This window comes from Takifugu flavidus, chromosome 3 (genome assembly GCF_003711565.1).
Source record: "Takifugu flavidus isolate HTHZ2018 chromosome 3, ASM371156v2, whole genome shotgun sequence".
Classification (NCBI taxonomy): domain Eukaryota; kingdom Metazoa; phylum Chordata; class Actinopteri; order Tetraodontiformes; family Tetraodontidae; genus Takifugu; species Takifugu flavidus.
Window position 1 is genome coordinate 4,041,005 of NC_079522.1, and position 24,231 is coordinate 4,065,235.

The following is a 24,231-nucleotide window of genomic DNA, read 5'->3' on the forward strand; positions in this document are numbered from 1 at the left end:
TTGTTTTGCAGTGCAGTCTCTTAATATTGTTAAATTGATGATCAATTTTAAATAATAAAGGGAGACTATTTTTTTTTATAATGCTATTTTCCATAATAGCCTTTATTCCATCATTGCTGTTCATGATTGCTTTATATCAGAATGATTGAAAACAACATTCTGAATAATTATGACCACAAATTGCAGTATGTTTATATAGAGAGAATCATGAACTATTTAAACCATTGAAAAATATATGACAATTGTTTTGGAAGGACCTTGTTTTATTTGGGAAAGATGGAATTAAAATTAGATTTAACATGCTGTTGAGATGATAGCAGTTATTAAACAGGTTTGATTTTTTTACTGAGATAAAACTGGGTGATTAAATCACTTTCAAGTCGAGTTCCATCTAATTCATACTGGGTTTGATTGCTGGTGCGTTTCATGCATTTTCAGCAGTGAAAACTGCATGGGACCAGGTCCTGTTTGTGCTGTTAATAATTTAATTACTGTAGCCATATTCTGTTCATTCGGTAAATAATAACCCATTGCTTGTTAGCCTTCGACCTTTCAGTAAAATTCGTAAACGTTTTTGAGACATCTTTCCAAGTTCCACCATTTTTATCTATAAAATTAACCTTGCTTTGCGATCCGGATTTGAGTTATGCTCGAAAACCCTCATTTGTATAACTAACTGTGTTTATTGTTTCAATCACACTGTCTTATTGTGACGCATTAAAGTGTTTAACCGTGTCTGTCATTGGCTGGCGCCTGAGTCACTCTCGGCACCAAACGTGCGCAATTACGAACGACGCGCTTGGTAATGATTTGGCACCGGTCATTAATCCGAAGTGTCAGCACTGTCCCTTCCATCAGCCACTCAGCCACTCAGGCAGGTGCTGACGTCCACATTCAGCTGTGAGTCGAGGGACAATGCGAGGAAATCCCCAAGGCCGAGGAAACGAAGCGAGGCCCCTTTAAAACGACGCTCCCTCTGCGCTGTGCCAAGAGCGAGAGAGAGAGAGAGAGAGAGAGAGAAGGAGAGAGAGAGAAAGAGGTCTGATAAACAACAACAGCGTTCTCGGAAGCTGTTTTCACCGGATTCATCTCTTTGCCGTGGAAGAGGAATAGGTGAGGTAATGTCTGTGTCTTTTTTTGGGGGGGGAAACACAACAAAACCCAAAAGAATTTCCGACAAAGCCGTCGGCGGATTTAGATTGTCGCCACAGCCGGATAGGCACGTTGTTTCAATGAGCGGATCGGAAGACTTGTCACATTGTGAGATATTTTAACAACGAAGGCATCTTAACACCTGTTTTTTTTATAACAACGCATCGCTTGTTTCTATGCCGACACTTGAGAAGTGTGAGCGAGCACTTGCTCGGAAACCGTCCGATCTCTGACGCGAGTGCGCTATTTTTGACAAACGTGTTTTACTTCATTTACAGGCTACGTGGACTTTCCCTCTGCTCCCCGCTGAATTGTCTTTGTCGCCTGTTGTTCATACATTCATTGCTGAATTGCGGAAGTGAGAAAGCTCCACGCACGACACGACGCCAGGACTCCGGGGACGTCTAGTGGTCAGTCGTAGGAATTGCACACGCCGGAGATGTACGGAGCTTCAGGCATCCCGGAGCTCATCCCGCCCGGTGGACCGCCGCGGCAGCCCGGTCCCGCGGGTCAGTATAACCCGGGACACCCCCAGGTGAATGGTCACGGCGGGGAGGCCAACCCCCAGAGGCTCGGACAAAGGGCGCCCAAGCTTGGACAGATTGGACGATCCAAGAAAGGTGGGTCTTCGAAGACGATTCTTTTTTTAATAATCGCAAGGTTATTCATGGGAAAACATAAACGTGGACAGGTGGTCAGAATTGGTGTTGCTAAGAAACCAGTGCACACACATTTTAGGAAGCACAGTACAGTTTAAAGCTACGTTTTCTTTAGGTCTCAATCAAACTTAAACTATATTTATTTATTTATTTATCACATTTCCAACAACCAAAGTGTTGTTCAAGAATAAAAAACAAGAGACGAAAGCACCAAACCTAAAATATAAGTGAAACGCAGAGGAAGGAAGAGGTTAAAAACACGTATAAAGATAGGATAGTTTAGGGTCAAATTTGTAACTAAGTATTTTTCATTTTTTTTCTCATGTTCAATGTAGGACACGAACAATAGACTATTCCTGTGAAAAGACATCTTATTACGTTGCTTTATCATGTTTCGTGAGAGTCACGTTCACGTGAGATTGGCTTGTCTTAGCATGCTTGCTAATGCAGCATCACGTAACTTTTGATGTTGTGCCCGATCTGATATTTTTTGACATTTTGCATTCCCTCCTCAGTGGACTTGGAAGACGAAGTCCTGGACGACATCATGAACAACAACGGGCAGTGTCCCGTGTCCTTGTCGCCCATCTCCTAAACATCACCCAGAAGTGCCAAAAAAATAAAAATAAATAACCTAACAAGAATTATCAAAACTGCCCGCGCTATTGGAGCTCGTCAAGCATCCTCCCGAAGCTTCTGGAGCCTCATCAAGGCACAAAAAAGAGTCGCCTAGCGCCGGCTGACGCCTGCCCCCAACTGTACATAGTGTTTATTTAACTTAATCGATGGTCTTGACTGTGAATGAATGGTATTGCATCACCCTCTATACCTCGGCAGGCGGCAGACTTTCAGGACTCCAGGATGAACAAGGGCTACTCTTTCGCGGACGCGCTGGACAGATGTTTAGAGGACCTCGGCCCGTCCGCGGGGCTAACGCACACGGCGCCGAGCGTTGCATTGCTGTTGTGCAGTTTTCTCTACTTTGACACTTGATACGATGTATGATTAGCCAGCAGATGGAAGCTACAGCTAATTATTTGTTGCTCTTAAAAAAAAAACACTTGCTGTGTTGTGATGGCTTCATGGTTTTTCTACTATTTTTTTCCCCTTCTTGGTTGTTGCTTCTGTCAGCTTGAGCTGAGATTATTGTTTTCAAATGGTGCACTTTGTGAGAATGCCTCTTCTGTGCAGTGACGCGTTGAATTCTATGCATGGAAGTTGTGTACAAAGAAAACAAGCAAACATCCAAACGCCTGATTTGGTATCCTGTTATGAAGGGCTACCTTGTGTTGGAAAGCAGGCCACCAGGATGATCCACAGAACCTGCAGCGTCAACAAGGCCTGTTGTTAGCCTGCGCTGTTGACTCAGCGGTATGTTGTTATTGTTTTTGGGGTTTTTTTACCTCCAGGTTTTGTTTGTTTCAAGGCGAGCGTTGGCCAGAGAACTGTGATTAAAGATGTGTACAGCTCGAAATTGCCAAATACTACTTAAAAATAGAAGACTAGCACACATACTTGTAAAAGCTACATTAAGCTCTGCAGCACTAACCTGCATGTTTCGGTGGTGTCATTATCCTGTGAGATCATGAAAAACATGTCTAAAATAAGCTCTCACTGCTGAGACAATCTTGGAAATGATGTATCTTGGGTTGTTTTTTTTAAGGCGAAAATTGTCGATTCTTTTCCGTAAGTCTCGCGCTGTAGTCAGCTGTGAGCTCGTCAGATTTGCGCCTTTTCTTAAATCAGCGCCACGGGAGACTGACGCGAGCAGGCGTCGTTTGGGTTGCGGTTTAGTATTTGCATGGAGAATGGTGAACTTTTTCTTAATGCATCCCTTCAAATCTGGAATCTTTGTAGTTCTTTTGTCTTAAATGAATGGATTTTAACAGCACTGGTTTTCTCTGTTGTTCTGGTGCGTTTGTTCCATTTGTGTAATTAAATATAAATCAGACTTGATGATTGATGTTTTCTGCTTTGTTTCATTTAAATTGTTAACTTTATAAATAATACCAGCTACTCTTTATCAGGTATTTATTTTATTTTTTGTCAAAAAAGCTTCAGTACTGACCAAAAAACACTTTTTAATATAATGAAAACATAATTGATCAGTTGTTTTAGAATCCTTTAATGTTACATTTTAAAATGAATGTAAATGTATCGAAACAAAAGGTAAAATGAGCGGTGGCAGTAAAATATCAGCTTTCCAGCAGTGCACCGATGGTCACCAGGACTGGATCTCTGCGTTCTTCACAGGGTTTTACAAACGGACGATCGTTTTAACCTATTTGTCGTTGCAAGTGGGCTCCAGCGACACACAAATCCGCTCTCAGGACGAACAGTCGAGCACTTCTCAAAGTCTTCATTCGTTTTTCCGTCCTTCCAGGATGTTGCTGCTATACCTTGACTCTATGAGTGTTCACTGATGTGATGCGATTGAATGGATATATTGACTTTTACTTTTCAGGAACATTTTCTCAGAGTTGCTTAGAGTATTTTATTGTCAAGAATCCGGATGACTCATAATCACATGTGGCACATTCACTCTTCTCAGGTGATCTTTTCTGCCACTACTGTAACTAGTATCACCAATGGACTCAGCTAATCAGCCAAATCGCTTTATATTAGATTCAAGTTAATGCAAAATGTTATTGGCTACAATTCAAATGATAGAATCTGTGGATGTAATGATCAGAGCTATATCCTTATATCATAAATAAAAAATGTATAGTGTCAAATCCACGTATACATCATCACCCTCCCAGTATGGAGCACAAATTTCCAGTTTTCAAGTAATTAAAGCATGGCTTTTTTAAACAATTTTAAAAAATTATATATATATTTGAGTTATAATTTTGCATTTTAAGTCTTTTTTTTGCTCCAAAAAACCCTATCCTAACAATGCTCACTGTCTATTATAAGTGCTATTAAAGGTGTTAAAGTGTTCTCTCCTTTATTGTGAAACATTTATATGGTACAGAAGATGCTACAAATGTGTGAAACTATAACATCCCAGAATACATCCCTTAAAAATACGCACTGGTAACATGATGCAAAACCTCATCTATTTGACCAAATAAATACAGATGCTGTTAGGGAAGTTAGTTGGGCTGGAGTACTAAAATAATTCAGAAGTGAGCAAAGATTTGCAGGGTTAGTGTTGGATGAAGGTGACTCACCATGTGTCAATTCAGGAAGATAATAACACCAGTTTTATAGCTACCGTCACTTGATAAAAAAACCCAAAACAAACAAACAAACACTGTTGGCACCCTCAATGTCACGCTGTGGTAATGGAGCCCTGAGATGTAGCCTAGTCTACCACAGGCGTATGCTATGCCTCAGGAGTTCAACCATAAACTCGGGGGTGTTATGTTAACATTAAGTGTTGAGTGGGTGGATTGGGTGCAATGCATCATTTATATAAAAAAAACAACAACAACCCCAAAATCTATCTATAAAAAGAATTAAGCATGACAATAAAGAGGTTACCCAAGGCCAGTTTGCGTGGAAGTAAAAAAAAAAAAAAGTCCTGTTTCTGAAAGAGTCCCTATACGTATTCTTTGGTGCTGCTCGGTGCACCAGAGCGGGAGCTAGCCGTGGGCGGGTACTTGGGCAGATGTTTGTTCCTGGGACAGGACGCAGCTAACATTGCTCCGCCCAAGACGTCCAACAGGGAGCCACCCCAGGCGATGAAGATGGCAGAGCCAAACTCAAATCTGTTGAAGGGAAATTAGCATTTTCAAGTTTTCAAAATAGATATCACACCAGTGTTGTTTTCTGAACATAAATAAAATAAAATAAGATCATTTAAAATCAAAGGATGTCACATTTCAGCTTGAAGACTCTCCCACAACAAGACTGCAGATAAATCTTTCTCTCTTAGTTTAGCATGAAGTGACAAAACATGAACAGAAAAAAAATTACAACAGAAAAAATGTTTATTCTTCTGTGTGATATGTGTTCTGTTAGAAAACAAACTCTAATCCTTGAATGTTCTCCAATTTGTACATCTCTGATATTTGGAAGCCCCTAGTGGTGATATTATGGATTGCAGGAAATGCCTATAAAAATTAATAGACTGGATGAAATGTTGTAATTGTAGATTCTAATCTTTCATTGTTGTACCCATAAAGAGCCCTCTTCCCTTTTAAGTAAATCTTTACATTGTAAGTGAATAAAAAATATATCATTATGTATAGTTTATGTATGATGTCATTTTATTTACAATGATACCTGGTTGATCAAATGACCAACTTCTTCTGCAAAGCTTCATAATTTGAAACAACTGTCTTTATTTGTAGATTAAGTCTGATTTCTGGCAGTACATTATTATCATTATTATTTTAGAAATATAATCAATAACAGCATTGCATAACCTACTTGGAGTTGACCGGGGTGTAGGGATTATAGAAGGCTCGGATCACATTATGTGCAAACCAGGAGCACGCCACGATGGCACACAGCCCTGGAAGGGAAGAGGCAGAAAACAAAGATCAATCAGTCCATCATTACAGGGTTAGAACCGGAGATGTGCTGTTAAAACCTCTTACAGGCACCAGGCAGCAAAAGTAGGAGCACAATTAGCTTTTAATGTATCTGTTTTCATTTGATGATGTGAGGAGCACTGCTGGCAACAATTCCCACTGACCAATAGTCTGTGGGGGAATGGGGCTGAGAAGCTGAGGTTTTCTGGGTTCAAGCCCTGGTGTGGACAAAATTTGGGTGGTGTTCTAGTAGAGGGAGTTGCCTGGTCACTGCAGGTGTACTCAAGGTACCCAACCCCCAAATGTTCACAAAGGGCCCTATGATGAGCTTATGACTCACTTAGTACACCCTGGTATACAATGGTACACTGGTTTATCCTGTTGTGCTCTGGTATACTCTGCCTTTGCCCATATGCAACTGTGATAGGCTCCAGTACCTTCTCTTTGACCCCGAAAAGGATAAAGTGGTCAAGAAATTGGAAATAATAATCTTGGAAAATAGATTCAAGTGTATTTTGTTGTTAACACCATAATGTTTAGTGGAGATATGTGGTATATCCTCACCTCCCACAAGTAAGATAATCCCTCCAGTCATGGCAACGCGAGACTTGCGTAGTTTGTCGGTCCCACCGCACGTGGTACATTTCATTCCCATACATGCCACACCCAGCCCCGCAATGGACATGATGATGCCAACAATCATCAAGGCACGCGTGGCCTGTAGTGAACCTGGTGAAAAACACATATGACAGGAGGAAATCATTATTTTATTTTTTGTAAATTTCATTTTTAGTTGTGGAACATGGGAGCAGTGGTGTAAAGAAAGTTTTCATAGAAGGTTTAGCTCTGGGTACTGATGAAGGACCGCAAGAAAACAAGGAGGATTTATGTGTGTGAGTTAGATTCACACTTGGCCCTTTGAGGCATTTTAATGCTTTTCCTGGAAGGGAAACCATGGCATCCACGCAGGCTCACACTGCAGCGATGAGAAAAACACGCACCTTTGTTCAAATGTTCGCCCTCCCCTCTGTTGCTGCGCGAGAGGTGGAGTCCTGCATGTTCCGGCACAGGATCCTCATATGTCATTGACCACCACCCCACCCCTTCCTCACTATAAAACTCATTTATCCTCATCCTCCTCCATCCACCTAGAACCAGTCTGTGCCAGTGCTAGCTGTCCCTGCCCAACCCAAACAAAGAAAGAGCTCCAGGAGGGCAGGGACGGTGAAGAGGAGCAAGAGTCTGGAATGAACTGCTCAGTTCCTATCTGTTAGGCATGTTGTCTCCTTTATAAATTTCTGAAGAGCAAATAAAACGTTGTTGTGTTGTTGTTTTTGGAGCTATTTTACATACAAACCTTGCAATCGGAACCAAAAATTTGTATTGGAATGCCTATGCTGCCTGATTTTCATTGGTTACTTTCTTGTGACCTATTGGGATTTATGTTCAATAATGTGCAAAAAAACACAAATGTTCACATTAAACAGACTTGAACAAGATTGTCGACCATTTATCAGCAGACCTAGCCTAGCCTAGCTTAGACTGGCGTGCTTCCAATGATTAGATCCAGAAAGTGAGCTGAACTTTCTTTCAACGTCTAAAAAGTTTACAATTAGATATTTTTGGCAACCAGTGTTTGCCTGTGTTCAGTAGTGACTGTCGATGCTTCTGAGGATTTTGTCTTTATTATCCAACAGTCTTATATCCTGTTAGCATGCTAAAATATATCACTAGAGAACGAAATGAATACTGTTGAAGATGAACATCACCACAGAAAAGAGTGACCGTAATGATGTTCCTGAAATGCTTTTCGTGCCCGTGCTGCTGCAGTCGAGTTTCCATGGTTACGAAGTTGATGTGTTATTCCAACCTGACCCAGGGAAGCCTGAGTAATGAAAGTCCAGATACATTTTCAACACAGAGATTTCTGAAACTGGCAAATATTAAGTAGGGGTAAAAGAAGGAAATTAGTCTTTGAGGAGTATTTGGATTTGAATTTTCTGGACTCCTTTCATTCAGAGGGGTTTCTTGCCTTAATTACTGTGATAGTTGGGTTTAGCCCTGAGGTGGCAACTTGAGGCATAAGGCATGAAACAACAGCGTGTCCCATTGATTTGGCTGGTCAACAGATCAATGGACCTCAAGCTGTTCCAGGTGATCTCGAGGTGGAGCAGCTGCCCAAAATCAAATTGTCCCGAAAAGCAAATGTTGTGCATGGGAGGTTGATCCCAACCATTTGTTGTACGTCTTGATTCAAGGATCACAAACTATCATCATTAATAGTGCGTTAAGGCTTCCGTGAAATGCACTTAGATTTACCTGGGTCAAAACTATGCCAGTGCAATCAGTTTTTTGTATCCTTTTAATCACGACTTTTTTTAATCACATCACTTTCATTTTACTTTATTGACTCAATTCGATTGATGCACTGTGATGCCTTGTGGGAAATGTCAGCCTATAACATTCCATAAAGTACCCTGTGCAGGTAGAATGGGATGGTTCTTACTGTCAAGTTGCAGAATGGAGTCATAAATCTTGCACTGGAGCTGCCCGGTACTCTGGAAGGCACAGGACATCCACAACCCTTGATACATGGCCACGGCTGTGATGATGTTGTCGCCGATGTAAGCTGACATCTTCCACTGTGGCAGTATAGTCCCTATGATCAGTGCCACGATGCCAATTAGCGACATGAAAAATCCCAACAGCTGCATTCCGGAGTTTGCCATCGTTCCCTCTCGCACGGAAAGTAACCTTTTCCAGATCGTTTGGGTCCTCTCCTCTGGGAAGATCTATAAGCTGCGTTGGAGGTGAGGGGGAGAATGAGCCGAGCTGGTGCCTGTAATGCTCCTGGCCTCTGGGGCTCCTCTTTCTGTAACAGACATGTGAGATGCGGGTGATGTGACGCGAGGTGGGTGTGTAATTATCACAACCCCTCATGCATGCAGATGTGGGGACAAAGGGGTGGGAGCTGGTGGGACGGGGCTCCTCCGCTCTTCAGCGAAGCAACAGGCTGTTGGCCACTCAGCACTTTTTCCCCAAATTGAATAAAGCAGCTGCAGGGAACGTCCAGAGCTGAACTGAAAGGGGAACACTTTAGATTAGGGAACACACGTTCACCATTAGCTACAGTCCAGAATAGGGTCAAAATAAATGCTTAGTAATAATACGCAATAATACACTGCTAATATCTATCTTTTCGGGACAGTGTAACACATTGTATTGTATGATTTTTAATGCAATATAAACAATGGAAAATGGTTCCAATAATATTCTGTACCAATGGTCTGAAATGATGATTGATGATGACCTTTTCTTATTTAGTTTTGTGCTTCTCTCTTTCTCTTCTGACCATAACCTCCAGTCCCCTTAGTTCTAGTTTCATGTCTTCAGGACAACAAACCACTTCAACTACATAAGTCTCTGCTATTTACATGTGTGTTGAATGTTTCTGTGTGTCCCACCATTCCCCCTTCTCTTCAGCTTTTGGTAGGCCAGCCTCACCAGGAAGATCTGGTCCCACTCAAGGGTTCTTCCTGTTAAAAGGAGTTTAGCTTTACCATTGCTGGTTGTTTAGTGGTTCCTGTAAAGCTCCTGGAGACGATCTCGATTGTCTAGATTAATAAAGATAGTAAACAATTCAGAAACATCCTTTTGATTCTCGTACCTACTGTACAGCATCTCACATGGCTGAGTAAACTATTCTCTCATTTTCCCCTACAGCCTCCCCCACTCCTTTCACCATAATTCCTTGCCTCCTCAACTGTATCCATGTATTCAAGTCCCAACTGTTGAAACCAACAAATGCCTCATTGTTGCCAGGGAGGAGTGACCCCATAGATCAAGGAGTCTGTCTCGCTTTGATACAGAGGCTGAGGAGGAGGTAGCTGGTTTGAAGAGACTGGTTGGGAAGGAAAGATGAAGTGAGTGCTAGGAGTTTAAAAAAAAGAAGGTAGGAAAGGTGAATGCTTTGTGAGATGGAGGGGAGGGCGAGGGAGATCAAGGGGTCAGTCTCGAGACAACTGGTGCTGTTACCACAGGCAACCTGATTTATCTGATGTCCTCTCGGCTGCATTTCCACCCACATCCTAGATTGCGGAGAACACAAAATAGAACATTGCACTTTCCCCTCCGTGTTCACTCTAGTTGTTCTCTTTTCTTCTTCTTTATTTTAATATAAAGCGCAAACACACACTTGTCTCACCGGCATAACTGTAGCTGGGAAAAAAACAGCTAAATCTGCCCAAAAAGGAGGGGGGCGGCTCTCCCTCCCAGCCGGAGGCCTCCAGTGAGTGTGAAACGCATATCTCTAAAGGTCCGTAAAGTGCCCTTGGAAGTCACCGAGGCATTAGCAATAAAACACACTGGGGCCACAACTTTTTTTCCCCCTCAAAGGCTCTGAGAGCACAAATGAGGGGGGATGGCGCCCATCTCTGCATGCCCTCCTTCTTTATCACCTCCAGGCTCGTTGTGCGACAACACTTGGCTATTGTGAATCAGGAGCAGCGGGAGGACCCACACACCGTGTTCTCAGTCTTCTCGTTTCTCTCTTAAGAGCTTAACAAGTACGTCACGCAGGGGAGAAACATATTTGGACAGTTAGGACACACTGGTGACATTCATGGGCTTTATGCTGCAAGTCAGCAAGTGTAACTGTGGAACCCATCTACCAGACGACAACGGTGCCATATTATGTTAGTGATTACATTAGAAGTAGGAGCTGATATACACTGTTGCTCATAGAGTTGGAATAATTTTCGTTTTCACTCACATTCTGCAGGTGGTGGTGCAGTCATTATCGCTGTTGCCACACAGCGAGAGGGTTCTGGGTAAGGATCCTCTGGGAGCCAGGGGCTTTCCTGCATGATTGCATTGCAAAAACATGCGTTTTGGACATACTGGATAGGCTTCAGCTACCTCGTGACCCCTATAAGGAATACAGAGGCAGATGTTGATTTTATTCCTCTCCCATCACCTCAGAACAGAGAGAAAAAGTTTCTGTCACAGTCATTTAAATGGAACAGGTAACATTGACATTTTATTCTAATTTTACAGGAAAGAATAGATGACTCTGATCATAACAACCATGTCTGTTTCAATTTTTATAAGAGGTTAAAAATTTAATTTTAAGGCAGAATCAATCAATCAATCAATCAATCAATCAATCAATCAATCAATCAATCAATCAATCAATCAATCAATCATTCAATCAATCACCAAAAAATTACAAGCTCTACTTTATCTACTTTATTTATTATTAAACTTTAAGTCGGACTTTTACTTTGAGTGCATCATAATTATGCCTAAGTGTTTAAAATGCACAACTTTATCAAATTAGGCTACTCAAGTTACAAAACTCCAATATTTTTTCCCCAAAAGCATAGTGAATAAACATAGTGAATAAAGTAGTTTAGTAAAGTATTGCACATTGTATTCCTTTTTATGTATTAGGAGTGCCACCTAAATAAATAGTTTAACCTGAAATTTCAATAAGTTCTGCAAATAAATGTTGAATAATATGTATTAATCTATAAGGCTATAATTTACCATATAAGTCAAAATATACATAAAATGAGCAAAATTACTGTCCTTATTTTATACATTGTCATGGTTTAATTTCATTTTGTGAATTTGCTTAGTACCTGAGGCTGAATTAAATAGGAGGTCTTTTATATTAATCTGCAGCAGGAGACCATCAACTAAATATCAGAGATAAATCTACACAAGCCTGAAGAATCGGAAGGTTGTGGAATTTTTCTGCCCTCTACTGTCCACAGTTCGGAACTACAACTGACCCGTGCAGGTGTTGCTCACCGCAAGCATCAAACTTTGACAAAACATTTATTTCAAGCATTTAGATCAAAATATTAAAATCAATAAGAATTACATATACAGATTATACCAAAACTACTCACATCTATACACCAGTTCTCTTAATAACAAAGATTTGTGGAGGATCTGTGACATTATTCTACATTATGCAAGGATTAATTGCATCTCTATAATCCGCCAGAACAGACAACACAAATGGAATTAGCATTTAAATATTTGTGGAAAGTATGATTTGATAGGAATTTAATAAGAATTTTTGAAGCTGCAAGGGCGTGTCTGTTTTGTCTTTCATGGAAAGGGGTCGTCAGGTGTGTAGTTGAAACTGGCATCTAAGAAGATGACCAAGGTGCCCAGGGTGGTGATGATGACAAACAACCAGAGGAAAAGACGGTCCACCACAAGGGCGATGAACTGCCAGTCTCCTGTCATCTGGGAGGGGGGGGGCGGGGGGGAACAAAAAAAGCAATGAGTCAGCATTCTGCCTGTGTATCTCTGCAGCGCCGCCGTTGTGCCCTTTCTCACCGAGTCATCCGTGTCCTGTTTCTTCAGCTGCTCTGCCATGTATGTCACGGCTTCAATGGCGGACTTCAGGTTGGGAGGGAGGATCAGGCAGAAGCTGTCGGAGTGGGCAAGCCGCTGCAGCTGTACCGTGCTCTCACACCTAAAATCAAACGTTGAGAAAATGCATTACAGTAAACACAACGAAGAGTTCACCCTGTGCGGAAGGGCATGGTCCAGGTGTGACCTCCCTTTGTCACTTTGGATGCACAGAAAAGGTGTGGTTCCAACAGAGAATAGAATCAGAGATTACTGCGCAGCCACTGTGTGATATTGGGGAATGAGACTCTAGGATCTAGACCAACGGTGCTCAATATATTGATCGCGATCTAGAATGCCAAAGTAGATCGCGTGGCAATAAAAAAAAATAGACATCAGGCCGTCATCCATCCTGTCACTTGATTGATATACAGGGCAGCCAGTCAGATGACATCTACATTTTTTTGACACTGTGCATGCACAAACAAAGTCTCTAAGTGCAGCAAAGCTAATAAGCTAGTCAGTTTTTTCCAACTAATTTGTTGCTTTTGTTTTTTTCTATTAAACTTAAGAAGGTATAAAAATGAGTGGGGGAGCTGGACCAATTAAGAAGAGTAAAACTTTTATACAAAATGAGAGGAGGACTTTTTTTCTCCACGATGACATTTTCAAAGTGCATTTGTCTCGTCTGACAGTTGACTATTGCAATACCAAATATGGGAAATGTGCAGTGGCGTTGTCGGACTGAGAATACGACACTGATTTCCCGCTGAAAAGTGAGCTGAGAAAGAGAAAGAGATTATGGTCCCAGTTTTTGGGACAGCAGTCATTTATCACAGTGTGTTGTGCAACATATGTGGTTATGCAACGTACAAATTACAACGTACAATATACAACGTAAAAATGGCAAAAATCTTCAATATATTTCTGAATAAATATAATAGGTTGATCATTTGGACTTAGTCATTTCATAAGTAGCTTGCATGCTGACAAAGTGTGAGCACCCCTGATCTAGACCCTTTCCCCGATAGGCCCTAGATTCTTGGGCCTCTGCCTGCGGGGCCTGGCCAATGACAGAGGTACACTTGGCAAATGTATTCACCTGTAGAGTTAGAACCCCTTAATAGCCCCTTTTGGAATGCAGGAACTATTTACCCGGGGTTATGAAAAATCTTGTTGCATATCCACCGAAATTTTAAAAAACAAAAACAAACTTTAGTTAAAAAAAGCTTACCTCAAACCCAAACAGTCCCTGATTTGAACACATTTTCCAAAACTTTCAGGTGCAGTGGAAACTTACACTACCCAGATTATCAGAAAAAAAATCCTGGAATTATTGATGGGAAAGCAGCTAATGTGAAGACATAGACATCGCAACTCTGGCTTTCTCAAAGAAACGCATCACATTGGAGAGACCGCTTCAGTTCTGAACTGGATAGGTCTCTGAGTAGAATGTAATGGATTGAAAGACCATCAATCTCAAAGAGAGCATGCATAATGTAGCGTAGCATAGCATAGCCCAACAAAGCACACCACTTATGATGCAGGGTTAGGGTTCTCTGGTAATTTGGTAGCCTTATCCAACCTTATCCATTTGGCACATTATCCAACTGGATATGCTTTTTAATAACTCTAATGTCGGTGCACTGCCATTATGGACTTAAAGAAGACTCCAGTCCTTATTTAAAGATTTTTCTTGACCTCTATGAGAACCTCAGGCATGTAGCAACACCCTTCACACAAATGCTCAGAATGATGTTATGTGTGTCACAAGTCAGCGGTGTGGCATTGTTCACCCCTGCTGTACACACGGCGACTGACATTGGCTTTCAGTTGTAAGACGCTGTGCATAGTCCTTGTGTGCCCTTCAGCCTCTGGTTCAGCTCCTAAGGACACTGAGTGACAACGGCAACGCAGTTCTGACACCGAGGTGACATTGACACAGCGCCGGGTCAATGTTTATGAGGTGGCACAATCCCTGACCCTGTCATTTTCCCCCTTTCACAGCTGCTTCGTCCAACCAATGCAGGAGCAGCGCCTTCAAGGCCGCATTCTCCCAATGCCATCAGGCTTCAGAGAGTTAAACTTATTAAATTATTTTTAAATCCATTGAAGGAATTAAAATCAATGCAAAAATATTACACCAAAGATAATCTGAATTATCTTCACTGGTTTTATATAACAGAGAGGATGAGGCCCAGTTTTATATTCAAATTCTGTCATTACATGGCAGGTCTCTTGTGTCTGCTAATAATAACACAGGGAGAAATGAACATTTGAACAGGGTGTTAACTGGTTGCTGCAAAATTGACCAACTTGTTCTGCCCTGTGTTTTCCTTCACTTTGTCATTTATTTTTTTTAAAGTGTCTAAATTCAATTAATCCTAATAGGGATTGTTTTGTTACTATAAAATAGTAACATTATGTTACAATTTGCACAAATTTGCCATGATGAGATAAGCTATTATTTGAAACCCATCAAATGAATTTAATTTTCTGCTGAAAAACCCAATGTAGTTTCAAATTTCACCATCACAGACTTGAATATAAGTCCCAGATCTTTAGAATCAAAACAGAAACTTTATTTTGTAACTAGTTTTCAAACTCAGCACACACTGAATAATTTGTGAGGACTAATTTAGCAATGGAATTTGAGCGGAATTTCCATATTGGCCTCAAATTCCATCTGCCTTTGCTAAATTAGTGCTCGGAAATTGGACAAAAGTGGCTTTGTTAGAAGGTCTGAGGTGTATTTGACAGAATCCTCTCCAAAAACTGTCAGGGCTAAAAAATGTAAATATTAAAGTTGTTCAATGTTTACGAACAAAAATCTTTGAGTGATGGGAAAGCCAACGACTCCTGAGTCTTTATTCTCCGTGAACTGGGAAGTGGAATGATAAAACAACCCTTAAGATTTGTCTGTGTACCCCGCTTAAGCAAGGCTGTAATTAGTGTGGAGACAGGAAAAGGAGGAGGAGGTAGTTCATTATCATCTGAGTCGAAGATTGAAAGAAACAAAGAAATCAGGTGATTGTCCAGTCATATTGCATCATCCATACATTGCTACACTGGTATAATATTATCACGTTCAACTAAAATTGAATAATGCTGTCATGAAAAATATGTCGTAACATGCCAATTAGACTATCACTGTAACATTTCTACTGAAGGTGTCTGGTTCGACTCCACCTGTCAGATTGTCTTCTAGCACATGCAATCAATGTACAGAATGTCATGCAACGTATATGGGCTGTACATTGTGCGTGATGGCAATAATATGCAGGAGCTCTGGCATGAAGGGGAGGTAGGAGATGCAGTGCAAGTTATCGAACTTGCGGGGCAGGCCACAGTGTAACAACAGATGGTCTACAGGACAATACATAAGAGGTCCAATGTGTGTGTTCTCATATTTGCTGCATATTTAGTACTCATCCTATCAGCAACATGAGGCCTGAGAACATTTTGGGTGGTCTTCAGAACATTGGGGGGTTAAGACATGGTTGTGGTTGCTTTTTGGGTATAGGTCAGGGTCAGGGTTAGGGTTAGGGTATTTGGCATGGTTATGGTTAGGGTATGGGGCTGGGGTCCTGATTGTGTCAGTGGAAGTCCTTACAAAGGTTGGTCATCCACATTCTGCATCCCACTCACATTCCATGGCCTGTTTAGGCCTGAAGGTCTATTGTGTCACACAGGCACCCTAACATGTGCACATGTTTGGAGTGGTAACTATAAACATTCAGTGTATTTGCTGGGCATGGGTAGAAGCTTCCTATACAGCCAATACTGCTGGACTAATGGTGCTATACTGATGATTTTATAATTATATTTTTTTCATTTGCACTAATTTTTATGAGAACATTCATGCCTTGTTTTTATTTGACAACTTTTGAAATCCAGGATTCCGGGTGTCATGGATGACATGCCCCCACAGAGACTATTAGGCACAGTTCACTAGAGGAACTGCCCGGAATTCCCAGGAAGCAAGACAAAGGAAATGGGTCAGCTAGACATCGTTCAATCATTTTTTAAATGCCAGGAAAGGGAAGGGAAATGTCAAGATTCTGTTGAAGGATAAAAATGTCTCTTGCCTTTAGTCCAACCTTTAAAGGCCATATCAGCAGCATGGCGTCACTGTTGTCGACAGTTGAAATATTCTCAAAACAGAAGAGAGACGTCTTGCCACCCCAATGTACATGAATGTTTAAAAGAAAAAAAGCTAGCCTTGATAGTGTGTATTCTAAAGTGGGTTGGGCTGACGAGTCTGTAGAAGCTAGCTTTTGCGAACTGACAACTGCAAAGTTTAATTCTCTCCAAAGTTGATAGGATTTACCAACATTTATTCCAGATGTTGCATAGTTGCAAATCGTGACCCTTTACCTCCTCTTCCATAAAATATAATTTAAGTGTCTCCTTGAGCGATACAGACATTTGTCCTTTTTCATAAGTGGAGGGCGTTTACATGGACATTCTAAACACTGGTATACAGTACATCACATGGATGCAAGTGCTGACTCTGTCATTGTGTATCCAGTGCACAGACGAAAGGGTACCTCTCTGAAAATATAGTGATCCATGTTACGGGCTTTGAAATGTGTGACATTTAGCCTACTGATGATTTAAAACAGGGACGGGCGGAGACAAAGACGCCAATGTGATGGAGTGTGGATAATGGTGCCATCTATCCCTCATCAAACTTGACGAAATCCAATCCTCTCTGATCACTCACCAGCGGGCTTCCCTTGCACTCATCCGCCTATCTATTCCCAGGCTCCCCCATCCCACCCCTCCTACGGGATTACCCCCTAATGCCCAATCTAAACAGAGGCTTTAAGGCTGGCGGCTGAGGACGGGAGTGTTGCAGCTTAACTCTGGTTGAAACTGATGCCTTTGCAGATGGAATGAGCACCCCCCCCCCAGCACCAGGCTGAATGCAGCGGAGCCGTGGAGCTGTTTACAAAGTCATGGCGAGGACTACTGACAGATTGGTCAGAGCAAAGTCTTCAGAGCTGGCGTCATTGTGTTTATCCGCAAACACGTGAGGCCGGTCATCTTAATGACCTGCGATGCTAAAATATATACTGGGCTGCTATTCGAATACCATTGTAGTTTTACCTGTGCAAAAATGGCTACAGACTATTTTTGTAACCTTTTCAAGGTGGTGAAAATAAATATGATACCACAAGGCTTGATGCCGCTAGTTCGGCCAAAACCAGCATGCTAGTACGTTTTGGTGGTTTTCTGTTTGCCCAGATGGAAATCAAAGTTAATATTTGTATACACATTGTCAACATTATTAGAAGTAGTTTTATAAATATTAATAAATATTACTCTTTTTTCTGCTGGTCTAAACAGACTAGAAAACTTAAAAGGACAGTTGCATAGTTTCATAGCAGAATCGATACAGAGAAAGAAACGTTGCAGCCGAGGACTGCAATATTAATTGCTTTATGTGTTTGGAGAAAAACAAGAGTTCTTAAGCTTTATTCAGTATCTGGATCATTTAGTTAGATAATATTACTACTTTTTCCAGGGACTTTACCTGCTTCTCCAAGGCATCACCAGATCAGGGTTGATTTTGCGAATGAAATACTCTCCTCCGGGCTGACGGCCATTAAAGCTTCTTATCGGCTCCTCTTCACTTGTGTCGTCGTGCTCTTCCAGCTTGGGCCTCGTCATGCCAATGTACTTGGGAAGGAAGTGAATGAACACCTGCAAAAGCGGGGCAGGGAAATCTGATCCAAATGATGACGGATGACAGTGCGAAACTGGATCAATGTATGACCTCACCTTTCGAACCCAGTTTGGCATGATATGTGTGCTGGGCGTTCGGTGGTGCAGGTTGAGGACGACGACACTCAGGATGACGGAAAAGGTGACCAAGATCATGGTGAACATGACGTAGTTGACGATGATCGGAATGCCCAGAGAAGTCTCAGGGACCTTGTCAGCCAGCAGAAGCATGAAGACAGTCAGAGCGATGAGGACAGAAATGGAGAGAGTCATCTTTTCTCCTGCAGACGGTTCACAGAACGAATTACGACAGCCGAGCTTAGCGAGTCTAAGCTAAACTGAACAAGTCAACAGACATTACACAGTCTTAATAACATATCCAGGCATCATGTGTAGTCCAACATGTCAAAGCATGCTGACCTGCTCCGGGAGGCAGGTAGAAGACAAAAATAGCCAGCACGCTGGTTAAGATGCAGGGCACGATAATGTTGATGATGTAGAAAAGAGGTTTCCTCTGTATGATTAGGTAGAAGGTAATGTCCTCATACAGGTCTTCCTTGATGTTCTTTCTTGAGGGTTTGTGACAGATAGCCCACTCTCCATTTTCTGTGGAACAATGGAGAAGGCCCGGCTTACTTTAATAACATGCACATATTGCGGAGCAAAGATCTTCATGAATGGGATTCTTTGGTCACAGAAAGTAGTCGCCAACCTGTGAATGCATTCTCATCTATAACAATCTCGTGAACTTCTTTGCCATCATCATCTAGGAAGTACTGCAGGTCCACCTCGGAGGCATCATAAGTGTACGAGCGGAACACCATGCTGCAGTTCTGCCAGTCAAATGGAAAGTACGAAACCTTTGGGAGGAAAAGCGTGATCATTTAAAACACCTTTAAGGAAGATGTACAGTCTTGCAGGTGTGGATGCAGAATAGTTTTTCAGTCTGGAAACTCAGCAGGTAGTACCTGAATGGAGCAGGAGCTGCGGTAGATGGCTGGAGGAAGCCAGTTGACTGTGCCATCATTGTAAACCAAGACGTTGACGTAGAGAGCCACATCGAACTGACCATCGTTACTGTTTGGAATATCATAATATCCATGAATTAGAATTTTTGGGATTTATTTATACACAGAGGCACAATGGTGGAGATGTTAGCAGTGTCGCCTGGAAAGAGGGTCTTGGTTATGAATCCCACGGGGCCAGGGGCTAACCTATGTGGAATTAAAATATGTCTGCATGGGTGCTTTACTGGTACACTGGCTTCCTCCCACAGTTCTCACAGGTGAATTGGCAATTCAAACCTGACCTTAAGTGTGAATACGATTGTGAAAGATTGTTTAGTTCCATGTGTAACCTGAAGGCAGCTTGAATAGGCTCCTTACCTGTTTCCTTCACCAATCACTAATATGACAGTCACATGGCCCTACAAGCAAAGCTACGGAAAATAGACTCAGCGAACAAGAAATAACTACAATATGTGTGCAAAACGAAAAACCCTTGGGACCTGCTTTACAGAATCCTGTATTTTTGTGCAGTACAAATGGGTTTGCATAGTTCAGTGTTCAAGCAGATGCACCTGACAGAAATACGTATTAATGATATTTTGAACTTTTGGCAAGTTGTCAAAAGTTCAAAATGTCCTGATACAGCTCAAGCTTGAGTTGGACACTCACTTGTTTATAAGGTAGATGTCAGGCCGCCACACTTTATTGGGAGGAATCCTTAAGACTGTGATGTTGTCGTATTCCTCTGGTTTCCATGACAACCTGTAGTCTGACCATGCCTGTAATTAAAGGCAGCAAAAGGAAAAAGCGCAAGGCACAAAAGAAAAGTCAAATAGTGAAGTCATTACCACGGCTCCCTGATGCTTCTGCCATTTACATAACAGGCCTAGTTTGTCCCGTCATTTCAACCCCACCGACAGACGCACACTCTCATCCAATGCCACAAACACTCAAGTTGTCCATAGTTCCTAATTAGCACAGGCAAGGCAAAGACATACAAGAGTGAGTCAGTGAATGAGGAGGATAGGGCGATGAAATCTTTTTTTTTGCTTATAGGAAGTGACAAGTCCATTTCAGGGCAGAGCGAGCAGACAGAAGAGAGATGGGAGACGGGAGCGGGAGCAACGGAGCGAGGCCGGGAAACGGCCTGTTGTCAGGCCGTACCAGATTCATGAAAACGTTGGTTGTCATTTCTTCATTCTTCTCATTCTGTTGAGAGACAGATGGGGAGATATGATGCCACAGTGGCAGCCCAATAGTGACTAAGTGTGCCCCACCCAAAACATGATTGTTGTTGTGTATGTTTATACCTACCAGGCTGACGAGTTGGGACAGGGTCATCCCCACTCGGACCATCACCTTCTCCTCCCAGTAACGAGCAGGCCTGACCTTCATGTTGTAGTTATGAAAGATCTTTTGGTGGAGCCTCCGTTCTATTTCTGAGGCTCCTGGATATGAAGATGCAAATAAAAAGAAACAACAAGGATAACAAGGGATAAATTGCATTTAGGGAGTTTCGATATTGGCTTTTTTTACCGACAACTGATGTATCGATAAAATTGTACATCGCATCCCCTATAGTTTGACATTTTGTGTGAGAAGAGAAGTAGCTAATAAGTTTGATGTATAATATGTGCATGTTTTGTCATGAAAAGTCTAAAAACTGACACCAATAATTTCTGATAGTTCAACTGAACATCAGCATCAGCCAACAATACCAGTAGGCCAATTATATCGGACACATTTATCGTTATTTTATAACATTTTTTCAACATTAGCTTTTGATACAAGATGCTTCCATTTACAGAACCCTATAGCGGAGAAATGCAAGAACACCCCGAGTGCCTCTGATCTTGTCTCCTCTCTGACCTCCTGCCACATAGACTCAACAAGTTTTCAAAATAACCCAGTCAAAAGACTTGGCTTTTCTCCTTGTCCTTTACCCAGCTGGACATCAGTAGAAGAAAGCCTAGACTGACCAAAAAGCCACCTGATAGCATGTCCTGATAACAATAAAGTCATAACCGAACGAATAATGAATACTTTCTGTGTCACTGTCCATCTCTTTTTTACATTTCGCCCCCATATTTTTGGAATACTTTAACTTATAACGGGTTGTGGAACAATTAATGCCACACAAACAGCCTCTGATTTATTGAGGGAGATCAAAACCTAAAGTGAAAAGACACAGCCTGCGTGTGGGACCAAAGCAGGGCTTAAATACATCAACAGTACAAGCAGAACCAGAACACCTGACACATTCCAGTGACAACCAGACCACCGCATGTTTGCTCTTAGTGGTTTAGCTGGGCCCACAGTTGGTTCAGTTCTCAATGAGATGACCAACCTAAAAATACACTGTGTTTGTGTATGCATTCCATGGGTGCAGTGGCTCTTTACTCGTTCATGAATGATGTATTTTGCCATAGGAAATACTGCGCATTATCACACTGTTGCTCTAAAAATAAAACACTGGTATAAACAAGCGGGCCAGGAATTTAGATTTAAAATTTTCTATATGGCTATTTACTTCAAATATATCCAGATACTCAAGCAAAAAATGTTGCATGAAAGGACAAACAGGACGTGTGAAATAAGCAGAAGTCAGTGGGGGGAGGCAGGTGTGGTACGATGGTTAGCAAAGGTGACTGAGCTAATGTAATTGATATGCTGTGAGGGAGTGGGATCAAAGGGATGGCTGAGATACCAGCCTCATGAGAGACAAAAATAGGCTCTGATTAACAAACAATGCGTGTTCACGTGAATCGTTACAGAGGAAGACAGTTTTTGGTAGAGTTTGGTTTTTCCACTGGGATGATCCCTCTTGTGAGTCACCTGTTTTTTGGTCTTAAAAAACTTTCAAAATTTGGATGTTTTTTTTTTTTACATGCTCACATGGAACTTGATTGAACTGGCCCTACATGCTGATAAAACTTAAAATGTTCAAAATTTTAGAACTACAGGTGGAGTTGAGGCTGGTTTTTAAATGGAAACAAAGAAAGCTGTTTACCAACTATGCTGTGAGGTTTGAGGTCAATGTCAGAAAACTTTCAATCCTACTTTTTGTCTACTCAACCTCCTTCTGCTGCTCTCCCTTCTTGGTTTAATCATGAATACAATAATAAATGCTAACCGTCTAGCACAGATTGAGCAAGTATTCTATGAAAAGCACTTACCAGTAAAGGTGAGACAAAGACAGCTGCATGCGATGAGAAATACATTCATCCTAGAAGGAATGTCCATTCTTGTTTGTCCGATTATGACCTTGATGGCATCCTACACCTTGGTGCACCAATTAAAGACCATCCAATATTCACGGACCCCTCTGCACGATTACCTCAGGCCTCAGTGGCACAACTTCAGATGTCTATGTAACTCCTTTATAGAAACACCTTGGTTATAATAACAGCTCTCTAGTCTATCTTCAGCGCCACTTGTCTGAGGGTTCCCCCTGTGAAATCTTTGTGGCTCTTTTAAGGCTACCAGGGTCTGGTTGTATGGGGTGCTCGAATACTGGGAGTGACGAGAGGGCGGAATGCCTTTGTACCAGCAAGCCTTTGGGGCAGGCACCTGTTGGCGCTCACCAGCCTGAGGTTATCACTGCGGGTGTTGTGGAGGAAGTGGAAGAGGGAGTGGGGCTGAAAGAGGGGGAGGGGAGGTTACAGGGATGGGGAATAGGCTGTGGGTCATGACAATTGAGATATTTTTGGGTGGGTATGAATGACGCGGCCTTTCACCTTGGATGGCTGATTTCGTTTGAGGCAGAAGTGGGTGAGGGATACCATCTCCTCCTCGTTTTTTATTCTGTAGTTTATTTTCTTTGACAAATTTTTGAATAGTTATTATTTAATATTATTCATTGATTTATATTTATTGATTTACTGCATTTAGACTGCTGTAAAGAGTGTGTAGTGTCCTTAAGAGTAGGAAGAACACATTTAGATTAGGATTATTCATTGACTCATTGACTCATTTGGAACCTTCACTTTCTTGCATCAGATTTTTTTCCATCATATCCTATGAAGAATGACTGATTTCTACTAAGAATTATGAAATATAACCCTGAAAAACCAACTTAAAAAAAACATCTTCATCAAATGAAAGCCACTATCAGCATTGTTTGAGCCTTTCCCACCTTCTGCAAAACATTTCATGCAAAATCACCCACAAATCACCTTAAAGGACACATCATGATAACATAAAGAGTTTAACTAAGGAGGTGACAGTGGCTATGACAATGTCCTACAGAACTGACAGCGATGCATACTGAAGTTAGGCACAGTTTACTGACTGGACATGCATTAATAATGCATAAGCAAACTCTATATTTAAGTATATTTTACTCATCTTTCAAAATTGGTAGAAACAAAACATTTAAAAAAAAAAATCTGCTAATTATATAATAATCACATATGATATTACACAACCGGACAAAGCTGGCATTTGTGTGGGAATACAAAAACAGGCAGGAAAAAATAAAAATCTGTTCAGAATGTGGAGGATGAATCCGGGCCCACAGTGATGTTGTTGGAAGTACCCCAAATTAGCCTCCAATACAAGTGAGATTGTTGCTATAGAAAGTAAAAATATTATTAGTAAATGTACTTAGGAATCGAAAGTCTTAAGTAAAGTTAGTAAATAGCTCTCTCCAAAATGTGGTGGAGCAGAAGTAGCAATAAAGGACAAATAAACTCCTACTCTTTTTTTTCAGTCTTCCAAGGACTCGAAAGTTAAACAGTGATCCAAGATAAGAAAACACCGCCTATCACCTACGCTTGTTCTTTCTATTACTTTGTTTCCACGACGCCGTTTCTCCCACTGGCCGGGGTT

At 41.5% G+C, this 24,231-nt stretch overlaps 3 protein-coding genes across 4 annotated transcripts; 1 reads left to right on the plus strand and 2 right to left on the minus strand.

Annotated features, from left to right (window-relative positions):
* Nucleotides 1–825: 825 nt before the first annotated feature.
* On the plus strand, nucleotides 826–3,767 carry si:dkey-112a7.4 (uncharacterized). 2 transcript variants are annotated; one of them, XM_057027020.1, is made up of 3 exons: nucleotides 826–1,113; nucleotides 1,431–1,772; nucleotides 2,327–3,767. In XM_057027020.1, the coding sequence occupies exons 2-3, from the start codon at nucleotides 1,592–1,594 to the stop codon at nucleotides 2,404–2,406; spliced, it is 261 nt and encodes an 86-aa protein (XP_056883000.1). In that variant the 5' UTR covers nucleotides 826–1,113; nucleotides 1,431–1,591; the 3' UTR covers nucleotides 2,407–3,767. The 2 variants fall into 2 exon arrangements, with proteins under 2 accessions (XP_056883000.1, XP_056882999.1); XM_057027019.1 differs by having other exon boundaries at nucleotides 830–1,118.
* A 149-nt stretch (nucleotides 3,768–3,916) lies between these two features.
* On the minus strand, nucleotides 3,917–9,207 carry cldn7a (claudin 7a). The gene is made up of 4 exons (XM_057027017.1): nucleotides 8,802–9,207; nucleotides 6,860–7,024; nucleotides 6,192–6,276; nucleotides 3,917–5,527 (listed from the first exon to the last, which is right to left on the minus strand). Exons 1-4 carry the CDS (start codon nucleotides 9,022–9,024, stop codon nucleotides 5,359–5,361), a joined length of 642 nt encoding a protein of 213 aa, XP_056882997.1. The 5' UTR covers nucleotides 9,025–9,207; the 3' UTR covers nucleotides 3,917–5,358.
* A 2,913-nt stretch (nucleotides 9,208–12,120) lies between these two features.
* chrnb1l (cholinergic receptor, nicotinic, beta 1 (muscle) like) lies at nucleotides 12,121–21,744 on the minus strand. The gene is made up of 10 exons (XM_057027936.1): nucleotides 20,716–21,744; nucleotides 20,566–20,610; nucleotides 20,071–20,180; nucleotides 19,363–19,471; nucleotides 19,107–19,254; nucleotides 18,815–19,000; nucleotides 18,452–18,675; nucleotides 18,204–18,373; nucleotides 12,650–12,788; nucleotides 12,121–12,556 (listed from the first exon to the last, which is right to left on the minus strand). Exons 1-10 carry the CDS (start codon nucleotides 20,905–20,907, stop codon nucleotides 12,416–12,418), a joined length of 1,464 nt encoding a protein of 487 aa, XP_056883916.1. The 5' UTR covers nucleotides 20,908–21,744; the 3' UTR covers nucleotides 12,121–12,415.
* Between the last annotated feature and the right edge of the window lie 2,487 nt (nucleotides 21,745–24,231).

Excerpts from the sequence above, each read along its gene's own strand:
- cldn7a (XM_057027017.1), bottom strand. The coding sequence starts at position 9,024 with ATGGCAAACTCCGGAATGCAGCTGTTGGGATTTTTCATGTCGCTAATT. Across the intron at positions 6,277-6,859 it reads GATTATCTTACTTGTGGGAG|GGCTGTGTGCCATCGTGGCG; the intron begins GTGAGGATATAC and ends CTTCCCTTCCAG. Across the intron at positions 5,528-6,191 it reads TACACCCCGGTCAACTCCAA|ATTTGAGTTTGGCTCTGCCA; the intron begins GTAGGTTATGCA and ends TCCCTTCAACAG.
- chrnb1l (XM_057027936.1), bottom strand. The coding sequence starts at position 20,907 with ATGCAATTTATCCCTTGTTATCCTTGTTGTTTCTTTTTATTTGCATCT. Across the intron at positions 19,255-19,362 it reads GCAGCTCCTGCTCCATTCAG|GTTTCGTACTTTCCATTTGA; the intron begins GTACTACCTGCT and ends TTCCTCCCAAAG. Across the intron at positions 19,001-19,106 it reads AGATGAGAATGCATTCACAG|AAAATGGAGAGTGGGCTATC; the intron begins GTTGGCGACTAC and ends ATTGTTCCACAG.
- si:dkey-112a7.4 (XM_057027020.1), top strand. The coding sequence starts at position 1,592 with ATGTACGGAGCTTCAGGCATCCCGGAGCTCATCCCGCCCGGTGGACCG. Across the intron at positions 1,773-2,326 it reads GATTGGACGATCCAAGAAAG|TGGACTTGGAAGACGAAGTC; the intron begins GTGGGTCTTCGA and ends TTCCCTCCTCAG.